This window comes from Westerdykella ornata (genome assembly GCF_010094085.1).
Source record: "Westerdykella ornata strain CBS 379.55 unplaced genomic scaffold EI97scaffold_23, whole genome shotgun sequence".
In the NCBI taxonomy this organism is placed as follows: Eukaryota; Fungi; Ascomycota; class Dothideomycetes; order Pleosporales; family Sporormiaceae; genus Westerdykella; species Westerdykella ornata.
The window spans coordinates 165,155-180,747 of NW_022986873.1; the positions used below are offsets into that span (position 1 = coordinate 165,155).

The following is a 15,593-nucleotide window of genomic DNA, read 5'->3' on the forward strand; positions in this document are numbered from 1 at the left end:
TTTCGCCTGGATGCCCTTGCAGTCTCAGGACGAGAGTGATTTACTCGCAGACATCGTTCAAGGGATGGGGAGCACGGGACCCAATGAATGGCTACATTTTGGGCCCTCTACAGGTGGACTGATGCACGAGATGCAGATTCTCCAAAACGTGGATGCGGCCCCCTCGTGGGGATGACGACGTGCCTGGTTAGCAGCGCTACTTTCACGGCTTCTACGTCACACATTGCTCCCAAGATGAAACGCTCGATCAGTGGTCAAGTCTCGGGTCGGACCTGGGAAGCCAACATAGATAGTACTCCGGAAACATCACCCAACAAGAACATAGTCAAGAAAGGAGAGCGGGAAAATAGAGTAGAAGAAACCATGCAAACTTGTCAGACTCATCTAATCGCAAAAGCCTATGAACATGGTAATTCTACGAGGTATAAGGGGTTGGAGACCACACAAGCCATTCCTCCAGGTAATAGTTGACAGGCGCCCATACATGGTAACCAAGCGGTGTGAAACGATTAAAGGGATACACAATCGAAGGGCTGCGAATGCGGTCTCGTCGTCCAGGGTGCTTTGACTTGACGCGGGGACCCCAGAGAGCGTGCTACGACTTCCTCTTTCCGCGACTTGAGATGAGCGTGGATGACCAGATGCTCATTTCAGTTCACCTCTCGCAATGCCGATCTACAAGAAGGCGGCAAGAGCACCGACAACGGCGAGAAGGCCAACAGTCTGCTTGGTAGCAGCACCCTATTTCATGAATTAGTCGAATTCTGAGTGGGTAAAGGGAGCAGTCGACTTACCTCAAAGTCAGCGGGTTTGGAGGGGACGGGAGCACCACCAGTGGGATAAACAGTAACGCCACCGGTGGGATAAACGGGAGCACCACCAGTGGAATGAACGGGGTAAGGAGCGGGAGCAGGGCCGGTAGGGTAGGGAGCAGCGGGAGCCGAATACTCCGGAGCCTTGGGGGTCTCAACGGGAGCGGTGGGGTAGGTCTTGACGACGCAAGTGTGTTGGCAAGGGACGGTGAGGGTGGTGGCCTCGGTGACGGTGTAGGTCTTGGTGCCAACCTCGACCTCGGTGGAGCCCGTGCAGTAGGTGACGTACTCTACGACAATCAGCATGTTATTCTTTGAGCGTGGGGGGTGGGGACGAACCGGAGGTGGTGATGGTCACGTACTCCGCAGGAGGAGTGTAGACGGGGGCAGCAACACTGGTGCTGTTCTGGGGAACAGCGGGAGGATAGCCGTAGCCATACTCAGCAGCGGCAGCGCCGGCGACGAGAGCAGCGGTGGTAATAGCGAAACGCATCTTGATTGTCGTTGGGGGGAAGTTGGTTGGGTTGATTAATTATGTATAGGCGTGGAGGGTGGTTGTTTATTGGAAACGAATGACGACGGTTAGACCGATGAAATATTAAGATAGCGAATGTGGTGGTGAAGGGAAAGAGAGAAGAAGAGGCATGGTGGACTCCTATTATATGATATGGACTGCGGGCCTCCCCGTGCTTGACCAACAAGGCAAGCCACGGAAGGGGGGTTAACCTCCTGGGCTGGCTCCTGGGCCGGCTCTTGGGCTCCACTGTGGACGCCTCTTTCTGGAATCTGGAAAGACGGAAAAGGGGAAAGTTTGTTTGTTGGAGTTGTGGAAGATAGGCGCGCTCCAATCAGAGACGTGCGGTGGGCACAAGGTTAAACAGTCAATATCACAACCCTTGGCCATGGCTAGACCCGAAGAGCAGTGAGGGAGGTTATGATTTATTATTAAATTGTGCCATGCCTGTTTGAGTGCTCTGTTGTCCTAACGTGGCAGCCATCTCCTCCTTGCACTGGTGACGGGGTGCAGATAACGGTTGCTCCGCAGGTTGCGCCGTGTCACGTCTAATTATCACAGTACCGTAAAAAAAAAAAAAAGAACAGGACAACAGGGTCGGTTCGGTTGAGCAGCTGTTGCTTAGCTTTGATTCTCGGCTGACGATGGAGTGGTGGAGATGATATCCTTTCTTGGAAGTGCCGTGCTGAAGATAGCTAACGCCACCGCATTATTGGATGCACGGGCGAACGGTCGACTCTGGTGGAACAAACCACAAATGTGCATGCAAGCGGGTTCCTGCGTTGTCCAACCAGGAACGAGGTTGCTGCGGCTCCCAGAAGCCTCAAGAAGCCAAGAATTTCGACGGATATACCAGTAGATGGAGACGAAGCTGATCTCAATGCTTCATACGTCGCAATGGTATCAGGGAGACTTGTCACGCACACTCGGTACACTTGAAGAAATCCTGCTGGGAAATGTCGACCTATCATCCCGGAGCTGGCAGAAGTTAGAACGGACGTCGAACGTCGAGGTTACGTGACATGTGCACTGTCACGAAGCGTGCCGCTGAGAGACCCTCGCATCATGGTAGCTGGCTGCAGCCACCCTAATAATACGCAGTAAATGCGCTGTTGAGGCGTCGTCGGGTGTCGGCCCACCAAGGCGCTTATTAACGATTTCCAATCAAGGGAAACGCCCCGGGTGTGGCACAGCTGCAACCGTTAAACAACCACGGCTTGTGTGCATGTGACTGAATGAGAAGAATGGTGATGGAAAATCGAAGTGGTGCTGGAACAGCGTAGTTATTGTAATTGCTGGAAGTCAAAATAAGGTTGCTTAACTCCACTCCTGGGCGGAGGTAGGATTAAAGCGTGCAGCGGTCGCGTGGCAGCGAGACGAATGCGGCAGGAGCGCTGACAGTCTTTGCAGTCACGACCCCTGGGGGAAGCTTGTTTTTGCATTCCTCTCGTCTCCGCGTCTCTCTCACCGGACATTTTCAGCTCCATCATCAGTCTGTAACCGCTGGCCCAATCATGCCCGGATCCAGCTCTACAGTTCCAAAAGAATGGCCCCAGGGGATCGTCTACCTTCGAGTCCCCCACTACTCCAAACGACTTTCCAGTGAAACCTCAAGAGTGCTCATCCTCCCGTTCTCCGAAATACCTGCAGATGAACAGCTTATGAAAAGCACCAACGGACCATTCACTAACGTCAGAATATCCAAAATCACAAATTCCAATCACCCTGCCTACGGCCAGTACGGCCTTTTCGCAGCTCAACACCTGCCTCCAGATTCCTTCGTCCTTCCCTACCTAGGCTACGTGCATGATCAGAGCGACACCAATGAGTCTTCCGACTATGATCTCTCGTTGGACAGAGAGCATCGAGTGGGCGTAGATGCCTCCACCATGGGCAATGAGGCCAGGTTCATCAACGACTACAGGGGTATAGCACCGGCTCCTACCGCCGAATTCAGAGACATCTACATCGACTTGGGGAACGGCAAGGCGGAGAAAAGGATAGGCGTGTTCGTCTTGAGTGCAGGCAAGAGCGGAAAGCGAGCGAAGGGTGTTCCCAAAGGACAGGAGCTTCTCGTCAGTTATGGGAAAGGCTTCTGGGCCGCGCGATCTCCATAGTCGACATTACCTGCCATCATGCCATCACTGCCATCTTAATAGCCTTCGTGACATTATGAAGCAAACAAGGTCCCATCGGAGTCCTTGGCCAAGGGCCAGATTTATGAGGAAGAAAAAACTACTGAGACCCGCCAAAGTCTTTCAGGAACGACCATTTGGTCAATCAGCATATCAGGAACGCCAGAGACCTTTCCCAGATGCCTTTCCAGAATGCTCCCAATCCTGATACTGCACCAATTGTCCTAGAACGCCAAAAGAACCGCCCCTTGTCAGTATCCAATACCGCCCTCTCATGGAAGCAACGGATAGAGTTCCTCGGATATGCCCAACGGCAAGGAACCACCTGAGGTTGATTCGCGCTCAGATATCGCTCTTCCCCCCCATCACCTTGGCAGCTTGAACAGCGTTCATCTTCTGCGTCCACCCAGGGGCGGGCACGACCTTGCGCACTGTACGCACTTCATCCGAAGCATAACCAGGGATGCGGATGTTATAGTTGCGCTCAAGAACCACCTGGAGGTCGCGGATCTCAAGGTTGGGCGACTCGCGCAGCTTCGCCAATTTGCAGGCCGACGTAATCACCGTGTCCACAAAATCATCTGCAAGTTGAAGCATGGCCTGCAGAGATATGTTAGAACGCTGACGAGGCACGACGATGCATACTACTTACCTCCTCCACTTCGGGCGTCAAGGCATCCTCCGATCCACCAGTCACTTGGCGGACAAGCTCGTCGAGCTTGCGCTTGCTGAGCACGCGGTCTCCCTCGCCTTCCAGCTGGAAAGGCGGAAACTTGTTGATGACGGGTTGGCCCAAGGGGCCAGGCGCACCATTATTGGGGCCGCCCATTGTCGGTCGCGCCGGCCCCATCGACACTGGAACGGGAGTAGCCGTGTTGAGTGTGCGAGGGATTGGCATTTTGGTGTTGTTGAGCTGCTCGCGCTCACGACTACCTGGAGGGTGAAAATTACCCTGCCCAGGCTGCAACGGAGTGCCGGTACGTTGGGGATCGGGATTCGAGTAGGATCGCTGAGCGGCCGACACGGCAGCGTGATGAGAAAGTGGGACTGGCGGACCCCCAGGACCTGCCGAGACCGCTGAGTGCGGATGCGGAGAATTGGTTTGTTGTTGTATCGCCGCGTTCGCTTGTTGTGGGTTGATCTGAGGGCGCTGCGGTTGATGCGGCTGCTGTCCTGGTTGTGGGAAGGAAGGATGTGCATGGGGGGGAAGTTGTTGTTGTTGTGGATGGGGAACGGGCGGTTGCCGCGGTGGCGGTTGAGCAATTGAGGCTCCCGTCGCCTGGGCGTTCTGCTGGGATTGCGGTATGCCTCCAGGTATGTTGGTGAAAGGCTGCGCTGGCTGAGTCTGACCCGGTTCAACCTTGATCTGGGGTTCAGGCTTTTCTATGGTCGAAGGAGCGGTTTGAGGCTGTTGTGGAGTTTGCTGCTGCGTGGTCGCTTGTGGTTGAGCCTGCACTGGCTGCGGCTGCTGTTGCGGCTGCTGTTGTGACTGTGTCTGATTGTACACTGGAAGCCCCTGCGCTTTCCACTCGCCTTGTTTCTTCCTCAACTCATCGACGAACCTTTTGGCACCCAGGAACCCGGCCTCATTTCGTTGCTTCTCGCCTAAGAGCTCCGGAAGCGGTTGAATCCCTTGTTGTTGATTTTGCTGCAATGTTCTATTAATCTCACTCAGGCGTTTGGAACACTGGTTTTGCTTGACCAGTGCATTAAGGTAGCTCTGTCTCATCTCCTTGAACCTTTTCTCTGCATCTGGACCCACAACGGGAACACCTGGACCCAGCCGCCAAGGGAATTCATTGACATGCTTGATTATCTGGGCATGTTCGTTCGAAGGGGGTACTTGCGGACGGTTGCCGCTCTGCGGTGGGGCTGCACCTGGAGCCTGATTCTGGGCCTGGAGTTGAGGCATCGGTTGTTGTTTCTGGTGTTGTGCTTGTGCAGAGTCCCCAGGCGCTGTATCAGAGGCGTGATCGCTCGAGGGCAATGAGGGGCCTTGCGATTGCTGGGTGGGCTGGTTCGATTGGGGCGGTTGCGACGGCTGCGGCGGCTGTGACGACTGATTTGCTTGTTGGCCTTGGGGGTTCTGGTTCGATCCCTTGAGCTGCTGCTGCTGTTTTTGCTGCCGATACACTCGCTCCTGATGAATGAGCCTGGAGGACCACTCCTGTAGCTTATTGCGGGCCTGGATGTATTCGTTGCTGGTGTCGGGTTTGCTATTGAGTATGCCCACGATGGTGCCGAAGGCGACCTTATACTTCGCCTTCTGATCCTCGGTGAGGGATGACAGCTTGGGAAGATCCTCCGGCTTGAGTATTGTCCGTGGCTGGGGCTGCGCTTGCGACCCTTGAGGCTGTGGATTGCTCATTGCTGGCGGAGGGGGGCTTTGTTCCAGCCGTAAGGTCGAACAACTCAGGTGCCGTTCTTCTCTTTTTTTGCACTGCTCGCTATGATAGCACTCCTGGCAGACTTGTGAGTGAGTGGTGGGTGATGCTGAGAAGGTTGGAGTGGCTTGATGGATGCTTGCGGGAACTGTAAAGTGAGTGATGTCGGAGGTCCGCCGCCAAGCGGCTTTGGGGGCAGTCTCACGTGATCGAGTCTCATCAATGATCACCTACAATCTTTTGTCAACATGTGATAAAAGCCGGAGGCGAAATGCAAGTGGAGTTGGGAACCAGATAACAAGTATCCCATTTTTCCTCTGGGTCTTTAATCCTGTGCATGCTCATGATATGATGTTATATGGGTCTCTTGCGAACACCTAGCTTCCTCCATTGGCGGCGGATATCGCTCTCTCTCTGGTATTCCTTACTTCCCACTGAAACTCCTTGAGTGCCCTTAGCTCACTGCTAACGAACAATCCTCCCATAAGCCCATCCAAAACGCCAACGCCGAAACCCAAAGTGCTAACCAACATCAAGATGAACGAGACGTAATTATGAGGAGACCACCAGACGCCGACCAAACACCCAATTGAAAGCAGAATCTGGTATCCAAAGTGACCCAGACGAAGCCTTCGTTGTATCTGTTCTCGCTTTGCATATTTGGTGATGTTGGCCAGGATCTCGTCATACACGTCTAGGGGAAGATATGTGTCGGGTAAGGCGTAGTGAATGTGGTCGACAGTTGTGGGCTCAGCAGCACTGCGTACGAGGGTTGCTTCTACGGAGAAATGGTCGCTGAGGGAGCAGTGGAGGGTCGGATGCCGCATCGTCATGCCTACATTGGCGTCTTTTAGGGTCCACTCCGCCGTTTCCTGTCCAGTGGTGGGATCATGTCGGCGTCCGCTGCTGAAGAAGATGTAGTCTAGTCGCTTTGCGTTGGGGTCCGAAACAGAGCCTTCGATGACTACATTCTCGCCCTTATCAAGGCGTCTCTTATGCGCTTTGTTCCATCTCCACGTGTTCAAGGCGCTGTCGCATGTTGCACCATTGACTTTGAGATTGTACTCTGTGGAGGGCACGGGCAATCCCCGCATCTTTTCCACAGGATCCCTCGCCGCACCAATGGAAGAGTCTGGGTGTAGAATCCGCCAGACATCCCGTACTGGGGAGTGTGTTTCTATTATACGATGGGCAAGGGAAAGTGGAAGCATATTGAAGTCGCCCATTCCAATAACAAGGTGACCTCTTTCTGCAGCACCGCGCATAAGCTTCGCTATTTCCCAAGCCTGGGCTGTGCGATGGCAGAGGTAGGAGTCGAATGGCTCGGCTTCATATGGGGCGTGGAGCTACACACTGGTCAGTGGACGCGAGTAGGTAAACTTTCGAGGGACGAACATGAGTACAAAACACCTCCGCCACATCGCTTTTCGTTGGTCCCATTCGTATTCGTGCGCATGCTACCCCCTTTCCCACGAACCAGTCGCCACGATAGAACGCAGCGGGACGTCCATTGAGTGGATACTGCACCATATTGGTCTCTTCTATGGGCCATCTGGAAAGGATGACCAGTCCACCTCCAAATATGCCACTATGATAGAATTTGCCATACGGAAGAAGATGATGTGTGCGGTCCCGGATGGCCAGGTAGTCTTGCTGTGTCCAACATTCCTGCAGGCCGACTATGTCTGGCGGAGGGTGGGCCGCGGCAATCTGATTTCCGATTTCCGAGAGGCGCTCATTGCGGAGCTTGGAGATGAATTTGAGGCCCCAGCAGTTGAGCGAGAGAATGCGGAGCTGCGACGGTGGCGGGTCAACTCTGGACGCCATGAAGGACGGGACTAAGGGAGTTTCATGAGGAGCATGCGCGATTCAGGGCCTTGGGAGTTGTCCAAGCCATGACGTCCACACACGAGGTGTCGTTCATCTCGGAAGCGACCTCACCGCCTTCGCACGTGCAGGGTGCCGATCAACGCGTCGGATGGCAGAATCTATAGTTGCTCCGCGTCCCTCTCCCTCTGTTCGCAACAGCAACCCATGGATGACAAGCACAACCCGTCGCCGAAGCGGCGTAGAGAGGACGACGGCGAGAATGACGATACCCCTCCCCGGAAGCGCTCCGCCTCAGGCTCGCCCTCCGCTGCCTCGCCTTCCTACAGGCTAGCGGAACGCCCAGCCACAAGATATCACAGAGAGGACAGCGGGGACTACAGAGAAAGAAGAAGCCCGACACCAATCGCCCGGCCACGCTCAAGGTCGAGGTCAAGATCAAGGTCAAATTCGTCAAGATCCCGTTCCCACTCTCCCTCCCGTCACCACAACGGTTCTCCCTCGCAACCCCCACCCCCTCGCAAACCCTCCACCCTCCACTATGAGCCATTGCTCCTTCTCCGCGGCCACACCAAAGGCATATCCTGCGTAAAATTCTCCCCGGATGGAAACTGGATAGCCGCCGCCTCAGCCGACTGTACCATCACACTTTGGTCCGTACCTGACGGCCGCCTGGAGCACACTTTGGCCGGCCACCTTGCTGGCATCAATGCGCTCGCATGGTCTCCGGACTCCAAAATCCTCGCTTCTGCCTCCGACGACAAGTCCATCCGCCTGTGGGATATCTCAACGGGTCTGGCTCATCCCAAGGCCTTCATTGGCCACCACAACTACGTCTACTCCATTGCTTTCTCGCCCAAAGGCAACATGCTCGTCAGCGGAAGCTACGACGAAGCCGTCTTTCTCTGGGATGTCCGTGCCGCGCGCATCATGCGCAGTCTCCCTGCCCATTCCGACCCCATCGGCGGCGTCGACTTTGTGCGGGACGGCACACTAATCGTTAGCTGTGCGAACGATGGCCTAATCAGAGTCTGGGACACAGCAACAGGTCAGTGTCTGCGAACGCTGGTCCACGAGGACAATGCGCCCGTGACCTCGGTGCGCTTCTCCCCCAACGGAAAGTATATACTCGCCTGGACACTGGATTCGTGTATCCGGTTGTGGAACTATATCGAGGGGAAGGGGAGATGTGTGAAGACGTACCAGGGACATCTGAACGAGAAGTATAGTCTGTCAGGAGCGTTCGGGACGTATGGAGGCGAACCGCCGAATCAATATGCGTTTGTCGCGTCGGGGAGCGAGGACGGCAGCATCTTCCTTTGGGACGTGAGCTCGAAGAATGTGCTGCAGAAGTTGGAGGGTCATAAGGGTACAATATTGTCGGTTGACACGCATCCGACGCAGCACTTGATTGTTAGTGGCGGTTTGGATAAGACGGTGAGGGTATGGCGATGTAAGGAGCCTTCAGTGGTGGAAGAAGGTGTGCCAAATGGTACAGGAGAGCCGGAGATGAACGGGAATGGTCTACCACCTGAATTGCCTCCTTATCCCTTTGGCTAGTATCATTTCCGTTCGGTTGCAAAATAAGGGAGCGTTACGTCGTACTAAATCACCTGAATAGCCTGGCGGTCCATCAGATACCCCTCCACAACATAGACAATATGTATCACGGCGTGGAAAACGCTAAATCCATTCGGTCAATACAGATATGCCTCCCAAATAGCAAAATGTCTATGTACAATACATGTACAAAGCCGGATCGGAAGCTTACTGATTCTCATGCTCGCCGACGAGGAGTGGGAGCTCTACGGCACAGCTGAAACCAGCGCGAAGGCCATCCAACAACGCCTTGTTATAGTGACGATGCTCTATATGCTGATGCGATGCATAGGGGGTACTCTTACAAAATATACAGACAGATATCAGGTGACGCCGCAAGTCATCGTCTTCCTACTCACTTGCGTCTCTTCATCACTTTGGTGCACATCTCGATGAGGCCGTTCTTCGCGTCACTTTCGGGGAAGCCACTGATGGCTTCAACAGCCTTGTCGACGTACTCTTGGGCGAGGGCGCGGGTCTGCTCAAGGCCGGTGCTGGAAGCTACGATTTCTCGGGCCTGGTATCGTCAGTCAGTCATGAAGTCCCATGCCATTCCTGCATTAGCGCGAGACGAACCTTCTGCACGTCACCCTCTCCGGAGAACTTCCTGCCCACCAGCCTTCCGAGACTGTTGTTGTCTTTCCAAGCGAACAACAAGGGTGCAGTCGCAAGTCCCAGTTCCAAATCCGCCCCAGCAGGCTTCCCGAGCTCCTCTTCAGAGACCGTGTAATCCAGCATGTCATCCACAAGTTGGAACGCCAGGCCGATGTTCTTCCCGTACAAATACGCCGCTTCAACAACCTCAGGCGTGCTGCCACCGAGGATGGCAGCGGCACGACAGCTTTTACTTATCAAGCTCGCGCTCTTCAGGTACGTCTTCTGCAGGTAATACGCAACCGTGTCCTCCGTCCAGCTGGGATTCTTCTCGTCCCGCGCAGTGTTCTTGAGCTGCATGAACTCTCCCTCTACTAAATTCGCAATGACCGTAGCCAGGAGCTCGGTCACTTCAGGGTCGCGTAACCGCGCCAGCGCGACGGATGCCCTTCCGAGCAAGAAATCTCCCGCCAGCACGGCCATTTTGTTCCCGAATGCAATGTTTGCTGAGGGAGCGGAACGTCGCGATTCCGAGTGGTCAATGACATCGTCATGAAGTAAAGAAGCGGTGTGTATCAGCTCAGTGATCTCCGCCAGCCGCCTTTGCGAGGGAAGGATATCGGAGTCTCCGGTCGTATACACGGCATCGTGCGAAAGGTCCGTGAGGGAAGGGCTCCCCGCAGAGGGGTTCTCGTCCGCCAGTATGTCCGGCCGCGTGATGGGTTGGTTTACAGAGTAAGTCGTACTCCTATTCTGAACCTTGGGTGCTAGCGCAGTCGCTCTTGACATGAGGAGAACCAGCATAGGTCTAACATATTTTCCTTCGCTTTGGGTGTAGTATTTGGCAACAGTATCCAGTGTAGGGTGTCCTGAACCTAGTAACTGCCTAATGTTCTTGGTGAGAAACTTCATCTCCTTTGCAACCGTCCGGAAAGGATCCACGGATATGGGCGCATCAGGCCCTAGAGGGGGAGCATTGAATATCTTCTGAGCGGCCGAAACAGCAGCACCCCAGCTAGATTGATTACGCCGCCTCGACGGGTGGAAGAATGTGGAAATCCGGGGTGAGGAACATATCGAAGGCGAAGCATGCGGACATTTCGAAAAGCGCGGCGTTGCAGGTCGTGCGAGGCTCGTTGCGAGCCGCGCGGATCGGCTCGTCATCGAATTTTTTTTCAATATCGAGGGGTTAGAAACACGCAATTGAGCTTCTCCAGGTACAATTGGGGGTAGCACGAGGCTTCATTCGTCGGCCCTTGATCGATGCCAGCCGCAGAAATTCTGAGGAAGTCATGACGCTAGCATCGGTGCCAAGACATTCAGAACGAGCGGGCGAACCTGCCTCGGCCAGACTGTCGCGTCAAGGCGACAACTTTTCCAAGGTTCCGATCCAACCAAGATGTTGCTGCGTATGACCGCTACTGTCGTGCGGGCGATCACTGAAGCTCAGAAAGTTGCGGAGGATGAGCTGCGGGTGCTTTGTATGCCAGGCGAACCTTCTCTTGACAACGCAGAAGTTGGAAATCCCATCTCGCACGGCCAGTTGATCGGCCTGTCGAAGCTATTGCGCAAACATGCAGGCCAGCTTTCGAAGGGAGATGTGGACGGCGAGCCGGGAGCGTATACTCTAGACAGACTGCTTAGGGGTTCAAGCTTCTATACGCCTCCTCCTCCGCCAAAGAAGGAGCCTGTAAGCACCCTGGACGCCGACTAGCAAACGAAGATCTAATCCACTTTAGACACCGGAGTACAAAGCTCTCATGGAAACCCTTAGACGTGAAGAGGAAGCGATTCAATATCAGCGCATGCTCAATCCTCGCCCAGCTAGTGACAACCTTGCTACTCCCTTGCTCGCGCATCTTCACCCCCGAGAGGCAGCATTCGAGGACGATGAAGTCACATACCAGGATGTTCACCGCCAGGTGATTCTCATCATCAACGTCTTGGTCTCCATAGTCGCTTGCAGCGTCTTCATATGGGTTGCCGCGCGTCATTGGAGCGCCCCGAAACGGCTGGGACTCAGTATGAGCGGAAGTGGTCTTATTGGCATCGCAGAGGTCATTATATATAACGGATACGTGAGAAGGGTTAGAGAGGCAAAGTTGAAAGAGAAGAGAAAACCGGAGATCAAACAAGTAATACAGAGCTGGGTCATTGATGGGGCGTCTGAGACGCATGAAAATGTTCTATCCTCCACATCGAAAGAGCACATGGGAAAGGGAATCAAATACCGGAAAGGTAAACACCGTTGATCGAACAAATGCTCTATGGACCTTGTCGCTATGCAACTATTCCAGAACAGACCCGACGAGACCCCAACTCCGACCGCTCAATGCTGGTGCGCATCCGTCCATGTGAAACCGGCTCGATAACAAGAACAATATCAAGCCTGCCTCACTTTTTCTTCCTCCCCGCGACTCCTCCGAACCTCCTACCAAAGTCGGTTAGGCTCGACTTCGGCTTATGGGCTTGAACTTGCTGCAACGGCGAAGGACGGACACCGCCAGGGGTTGGGCTCGGTCGTATCGGGATGTTCTTCGGTGGAACCTCTGGCGGGATGCTTTCTGGTTCTTGCTCTGCAGAAGCTGCATCCTCGCCTAAGGTCGCTAACCGGTGTGACCGCCTTGCTCTCTCCTGAATCGTCTTGAACTTGTCCAACAACTCAACCCATTTGACTCCTCCCTCGTCCCTTGACTTCAACCGATTGGATCGCTCGAAGCTAGGTGCGCTTGGACCTGTTTGGCTGCTGGGAGTGCCGGCGTCTGAGCTTTTTTGTCTTAAATGGTTGAAGTTGGAGGAGGGAACGTACGTGCGTGGCGCAATATGAAGATAGCCAATGGCGCTCACACTGTTGAGCCGATTCTTCAGTGCGGCGAATGCAGATGATTGCGGCAGCAGCATGAGTAGGCCGTAGAGACACTTGTAGAGGTGAGGGTATCTCTCTGGCTCGAGTAGCTGCATACGCAAGTCTGGCAGGAGTTAGCCTTGGTCGCGGGCGATGGCTCGCTTTACGTACAAGTGAACACAGGTGACTCAAGAAGCTGGACGAGTTTATCGATTTGGATGAGCATATCCACAGTCATCTCAAGGTCGGCACTGCCCGGTCAGCCCTAGTCCCGACATGACGATGGGGAACCTACAATATTTGTAGCAAATGATACGCTTGCTCGTAAGCTTGAGCTAGGAGGCAGAGAGAAAAGGTCGCCACCGCGTTGTGACACCAAGACTTGAAGAGGGTAACGAAGAAAGTTTGTCCGTCCTGGGCCGGTTAGTTCCACGCGAACCCAAGGTCTCCGCTACTTACCCTGTTGTCGAGGTTACGGAGTCGTTTTCGAAGGTCGGCCAATTCTGGCGCTGTGATGAGATTATTGTTGAGGTTTTGCACCATGATACTGGCAAATTCGACATCCTCATCTTTCTCAAGGCAGTCGGCCATGGTTCGGTAGATACGTTCGGGGCTTAGACTAACACATAGTTGCCGGATTATCAGATTCCCCCGTGTCTCGAGTAGCCGGCGATCAGTGCAGAACAGCTTCAACAGGTTGACCATGAAGGAAGTGAAATACGAGTCGTCGCTGTTTTTGGAGATCTGCGAAAGGAGGTGCAGGTCCCGAGTGACAACGGCCTCCGACGGATCAGAAAGCGTCTTAAGCAATGCTGGGAAGGTGCCGTCGTCGATTGACAGGATCTGTTACGTGTAAGCCTCCAAGACAGGCAGAATGACGAACCGGCAACCGACCTTTCCAGGTGCCATCTTATGCAGCATGATCAGCCACTGGATAGCAGCGACGCGAGTATCCTCATGTTCATTCAAGAACTGGAGTGTGAGGGCGTTCACGGCTCCTTGGTAGTCTACCTCTGGGAGCGGTTTTGCAGGCGGTGAAGAAGGACGATCCTCTGCTGGCGTCGGGGTCCTCGTACCCTTGGTGTCCTTTGAATCCGCGGATGCGATCTTTGAGATTCGTGGGGAGAAATTAGAGTCTCGTCGCTCTCCACCTGTCAGATCTTTATTCAGCCCAGACATGGGGTTGAACAACTGAAGGGGGCCATCTGAGCCAGGTTCAAGGCGATAGTCATCATCAGACAAAGACATAATGTATGCCATGAGTGACGTGTTCACGTTGTTTGCGGCTATGCGAACCTGGTCTATGTCGTGGGACAGCATTGGGAGCACATGCGTTAGTAGGCGAGGGACAAATGTCATGATATCCTCTGGACAGATCTGAAAGAAGCTATTGATCCATCTCAGAGCCGTTACCTGGATCTCTTTCTGAGCCTCCTTTTCATCCTCTGAGAATCAGAAGTCAGCCAAAGACCTGAACGCTACGTGTGATTTCCTTACCGCGCGTTTCACCCAGAAATGACACCAGAATATCCAATATCTTCGCATGATCCACTTGCACATCTTGTCCTGGTATCCAGTCATCGTCAACTCGCGTTGATCTCTCATCATCATCGGACTCGGTCGCTTCCGTGACGGCGCTTTCGCTGTCTTTCTCGCCAGCGGCTACGTCCTGGCCTGGAATCGTGCTATTGGCTTCGCTCTCTTCCTCATTTCCAGTTCGCAAGCTGGAGGCTGAGGTTTTGGCACCTTCATCACCCCCACTTCTGCGGCTTTCTGCAACACCCCTCTTGACACCGGCGATGGATCGTATCTCGTTCAAGAACCTCTCCAGTATTTTATGTGTGGCAGTTTTGACATCGGGATTGGGGTCGCTCAAGAACTTGAAGAGCCCACGCAGGAAACGAGGCAGGTGGGTGACGAGTTCCAGGTCAGGTATCGAGTCCAACAGACTGATCCAGGCGACGAGGAAGGTCCGCGTAAACGGGTTTAGAACGTTTATCCTTTCCTCGAGTAGTGGGAGGAACCTTTCCAGAGAAAACGCAGTAGGACTTTCGGCCGTCACACGGCCCTGATCACCATCGCCGCCTTCCCCTTGCCCTTCAGCCTCTGATGGAGTGTGAAGTATGGAGACATACGAGGCTGCCGACTCGGCTACGATGTCCTTGACCAGCCGGTCCAATAGCTCCGCTCCGTTCTTGACAGACAGCTCTGAGTCGGCGGCAAGCTATGCCACATGTTAGATAAGGTCTTCCAGCCTAGGGGTCCAAATACCTTGCACAAGGCGTCGAAGACTTGATTGAAGTATACCAGGATTTCCCCCTTTGCTACCTTTGCAATGTTGTACATGCTCTCGCATGCATAGTAGCGGACGCGGGCATCTTGGTCGGAGAAGCAGGCGAGGACGGGGGGTACTATTTCTTTCAGGTATCGAGCGACTTCCTAGAAAAGCGGTCAATGGTGGTCAGCATGTGGGGTGAAGATGCATACAGGGCCTAAGGCAATGGACGCGGCGGCGAGGCCTATGAGGCCACCATTCCTCGCGTGGGGTTGGTGAACGGCGTACGCGTACTCGTGACAGAGTTGATGGACGATTCTTTGGATCTTGGCATGATCCTGAGCTGCGAGACAGTCGCGGATCAGACCCTCGAGCTCGAGAGCACCGCTCTTGCGCTTGTCGTAGAGCTTGTCATTGAGCGCCTTGGTGATGTTGGCGTCCATGGCTGGGTGTGGTGATGGATGACCCCAGCTACATGGCGCGGTAAGGCGTGCGGGTGCGGTGATGCTCCAGGCAAGGCGGATTGAGGCGCGATCAGTTACCGACGGTGAATGTCGAGGGGTTCGACGGGCCTTGAGACATGCACGTCATCTGCGGGCCGGGGGAGT

General features: G+C 54.3%; 7 protein-coding genes across 7 annotated transcripts; 2 read left to right on the top strand and 5 right to left on the bottom strand.

Moving 5' to 3' along the window:
- Nucleotides 1-608: 608 nt before the first annotated feature.
- Nucleotides 609-1,419, bottom strand: EI97DRAFT_139384 (uncharacterized protein). Its single transcript, XM_033793190.1, has 2 exons — nt 1,152-1,419; nt 609-1,102 (listed from the first exon to the last, which is right to left on the bottom strand). The coding sequence occupies exons 1-2, from the start codon at nt 1,303-1,305 to the stop codon at nt 747-749; spliced, it is 510 nt and encodes a 169-aa protein (XP_033651479.1). The 5' UTR covers nt 1,306-1,419; the 3' UTR covers nt 609-746.
- A 982-nt stretch (nt 1,420-2,401) lies between these two features.
- On the top strand, nt 2,402-3,759 carry EI97DRAFT_139398 (uncharacterized protein). Its single transcript, XM_033793191.1, has 2 exons — nt 2,402-2,638; nt 2,737-3,759. Exon 2 carries the CDS (start codon nt 2,841-2,843, stop codon nt 3,441-3,443), a length of 603 nt encoding a protein of 200 aa, XP_033651480.1. The 5' UTR covers nt 2,402-2,638; nt 2,737-2,840; the 3' UTR covers nt 3,444-3,759.
- A 44-nt stretch (nt 3,760-3,803) lies between these two features.
- Nucleotides 3,804-4,290, bottom strand: EI97DRAFT_382349 (uncharacterized protein; the record flags this gene model as incomplete). The annotated part of the gene is made up of 2 exons (XM_033795851.1): nt 3,804-4,061; nt 4,114-4,290. 2 exons carry the CDS (start codon nt 4,288-4,290, stop codon nt 3,804-3,806), a joined length of 435 nt encoding a protein of 144 aa, XP_033651481.1.
- Nucleotides 4,291-6,141: 1,851 nt separating this feature from the next.
- On the bottom strand, nt 6,142-7,850 carry EI97DRAFT_469181 (DNase I-like protein). Its single transcript, XM_033801701.1, has 2 exons — nt 7,241-7,850; nt 6,142-7,191 (listed from the first exon to the last, which is right to left on the bottom strand). The coding sequence occupies exons 1-2, from the start codon at nt 7,670-7,672 to the stop codon at nt 6,223-6,225; spliced, it is 1,401 nt and encodes a 466-aa protein (XP_033651482.1). The 5' UTR covers nt 7,673-7,850; the 3' UTR covers nt 6,142-6,222.
- Nucleotides 7,851-9,390, top strand: EI97DRAFT_435593 (WD40 repeat-like protein). The gene has a single exon (XM_033798896.1). It carries the CDS (start codon nt 7,880-7,882, stop codon nt 9,230-9,232), a length of 1,353 nt encoding a protein of 450 aa, XP_033651483.1. The 5' UTR covers nt 7,851-7,879; the 3' UTR covers nt 9,233-9,390.
- EI97DRAFT_479580 (decaprenyl-diphosphate synthase subunit 1) lies at nt 9,343-11,859 on the bottom strand (the record flags this gene model as incomplete). The annotated part of the gene is made up of 3 exons (XM_033802008.1): nt 9,343-9,788; nt 9,848-10,827; nt 11,634-11,859. 3 exons carry the CDS (start codon nt 11,857-11,859, stop codon nt 9,627-9,629), a joined length of 1,368 nt encoding a protein of 455 aa, XP_033651484.1. The 3' UTR covers nt 9,343-9,626.
- Nucleotides 11,799-15,551, bottom strand: EI97DRAFT_403227 (ARM repeat-containing protein). Its single transcript, XM_033796501.1, has 8 exons — nt 15,198-15,551; nt 14,982-15,149; nt 14,208-14,934; nt 13,605-14,155; nt 13,170-13,553; nt 13,006-13,124; nt 12,882-12,961; nt 11,799-12,834 (listed from the first exon to the last, which is right to left on the bottom strand). Exons 1-8 carry the CDS (start codon nt 15,426-15,428, stop codon nt 12,260-12,262), a joined length of 2,835 nt encoding a protein of 944 aa, XP_033651485.1. The 5' UTR covers nt 15,429-15,551; the 3' UTR covers nt 11,799-12,259.
- Between the last annotated feature and the right edge of the window lie 42 nt (nt 15,552-15,593).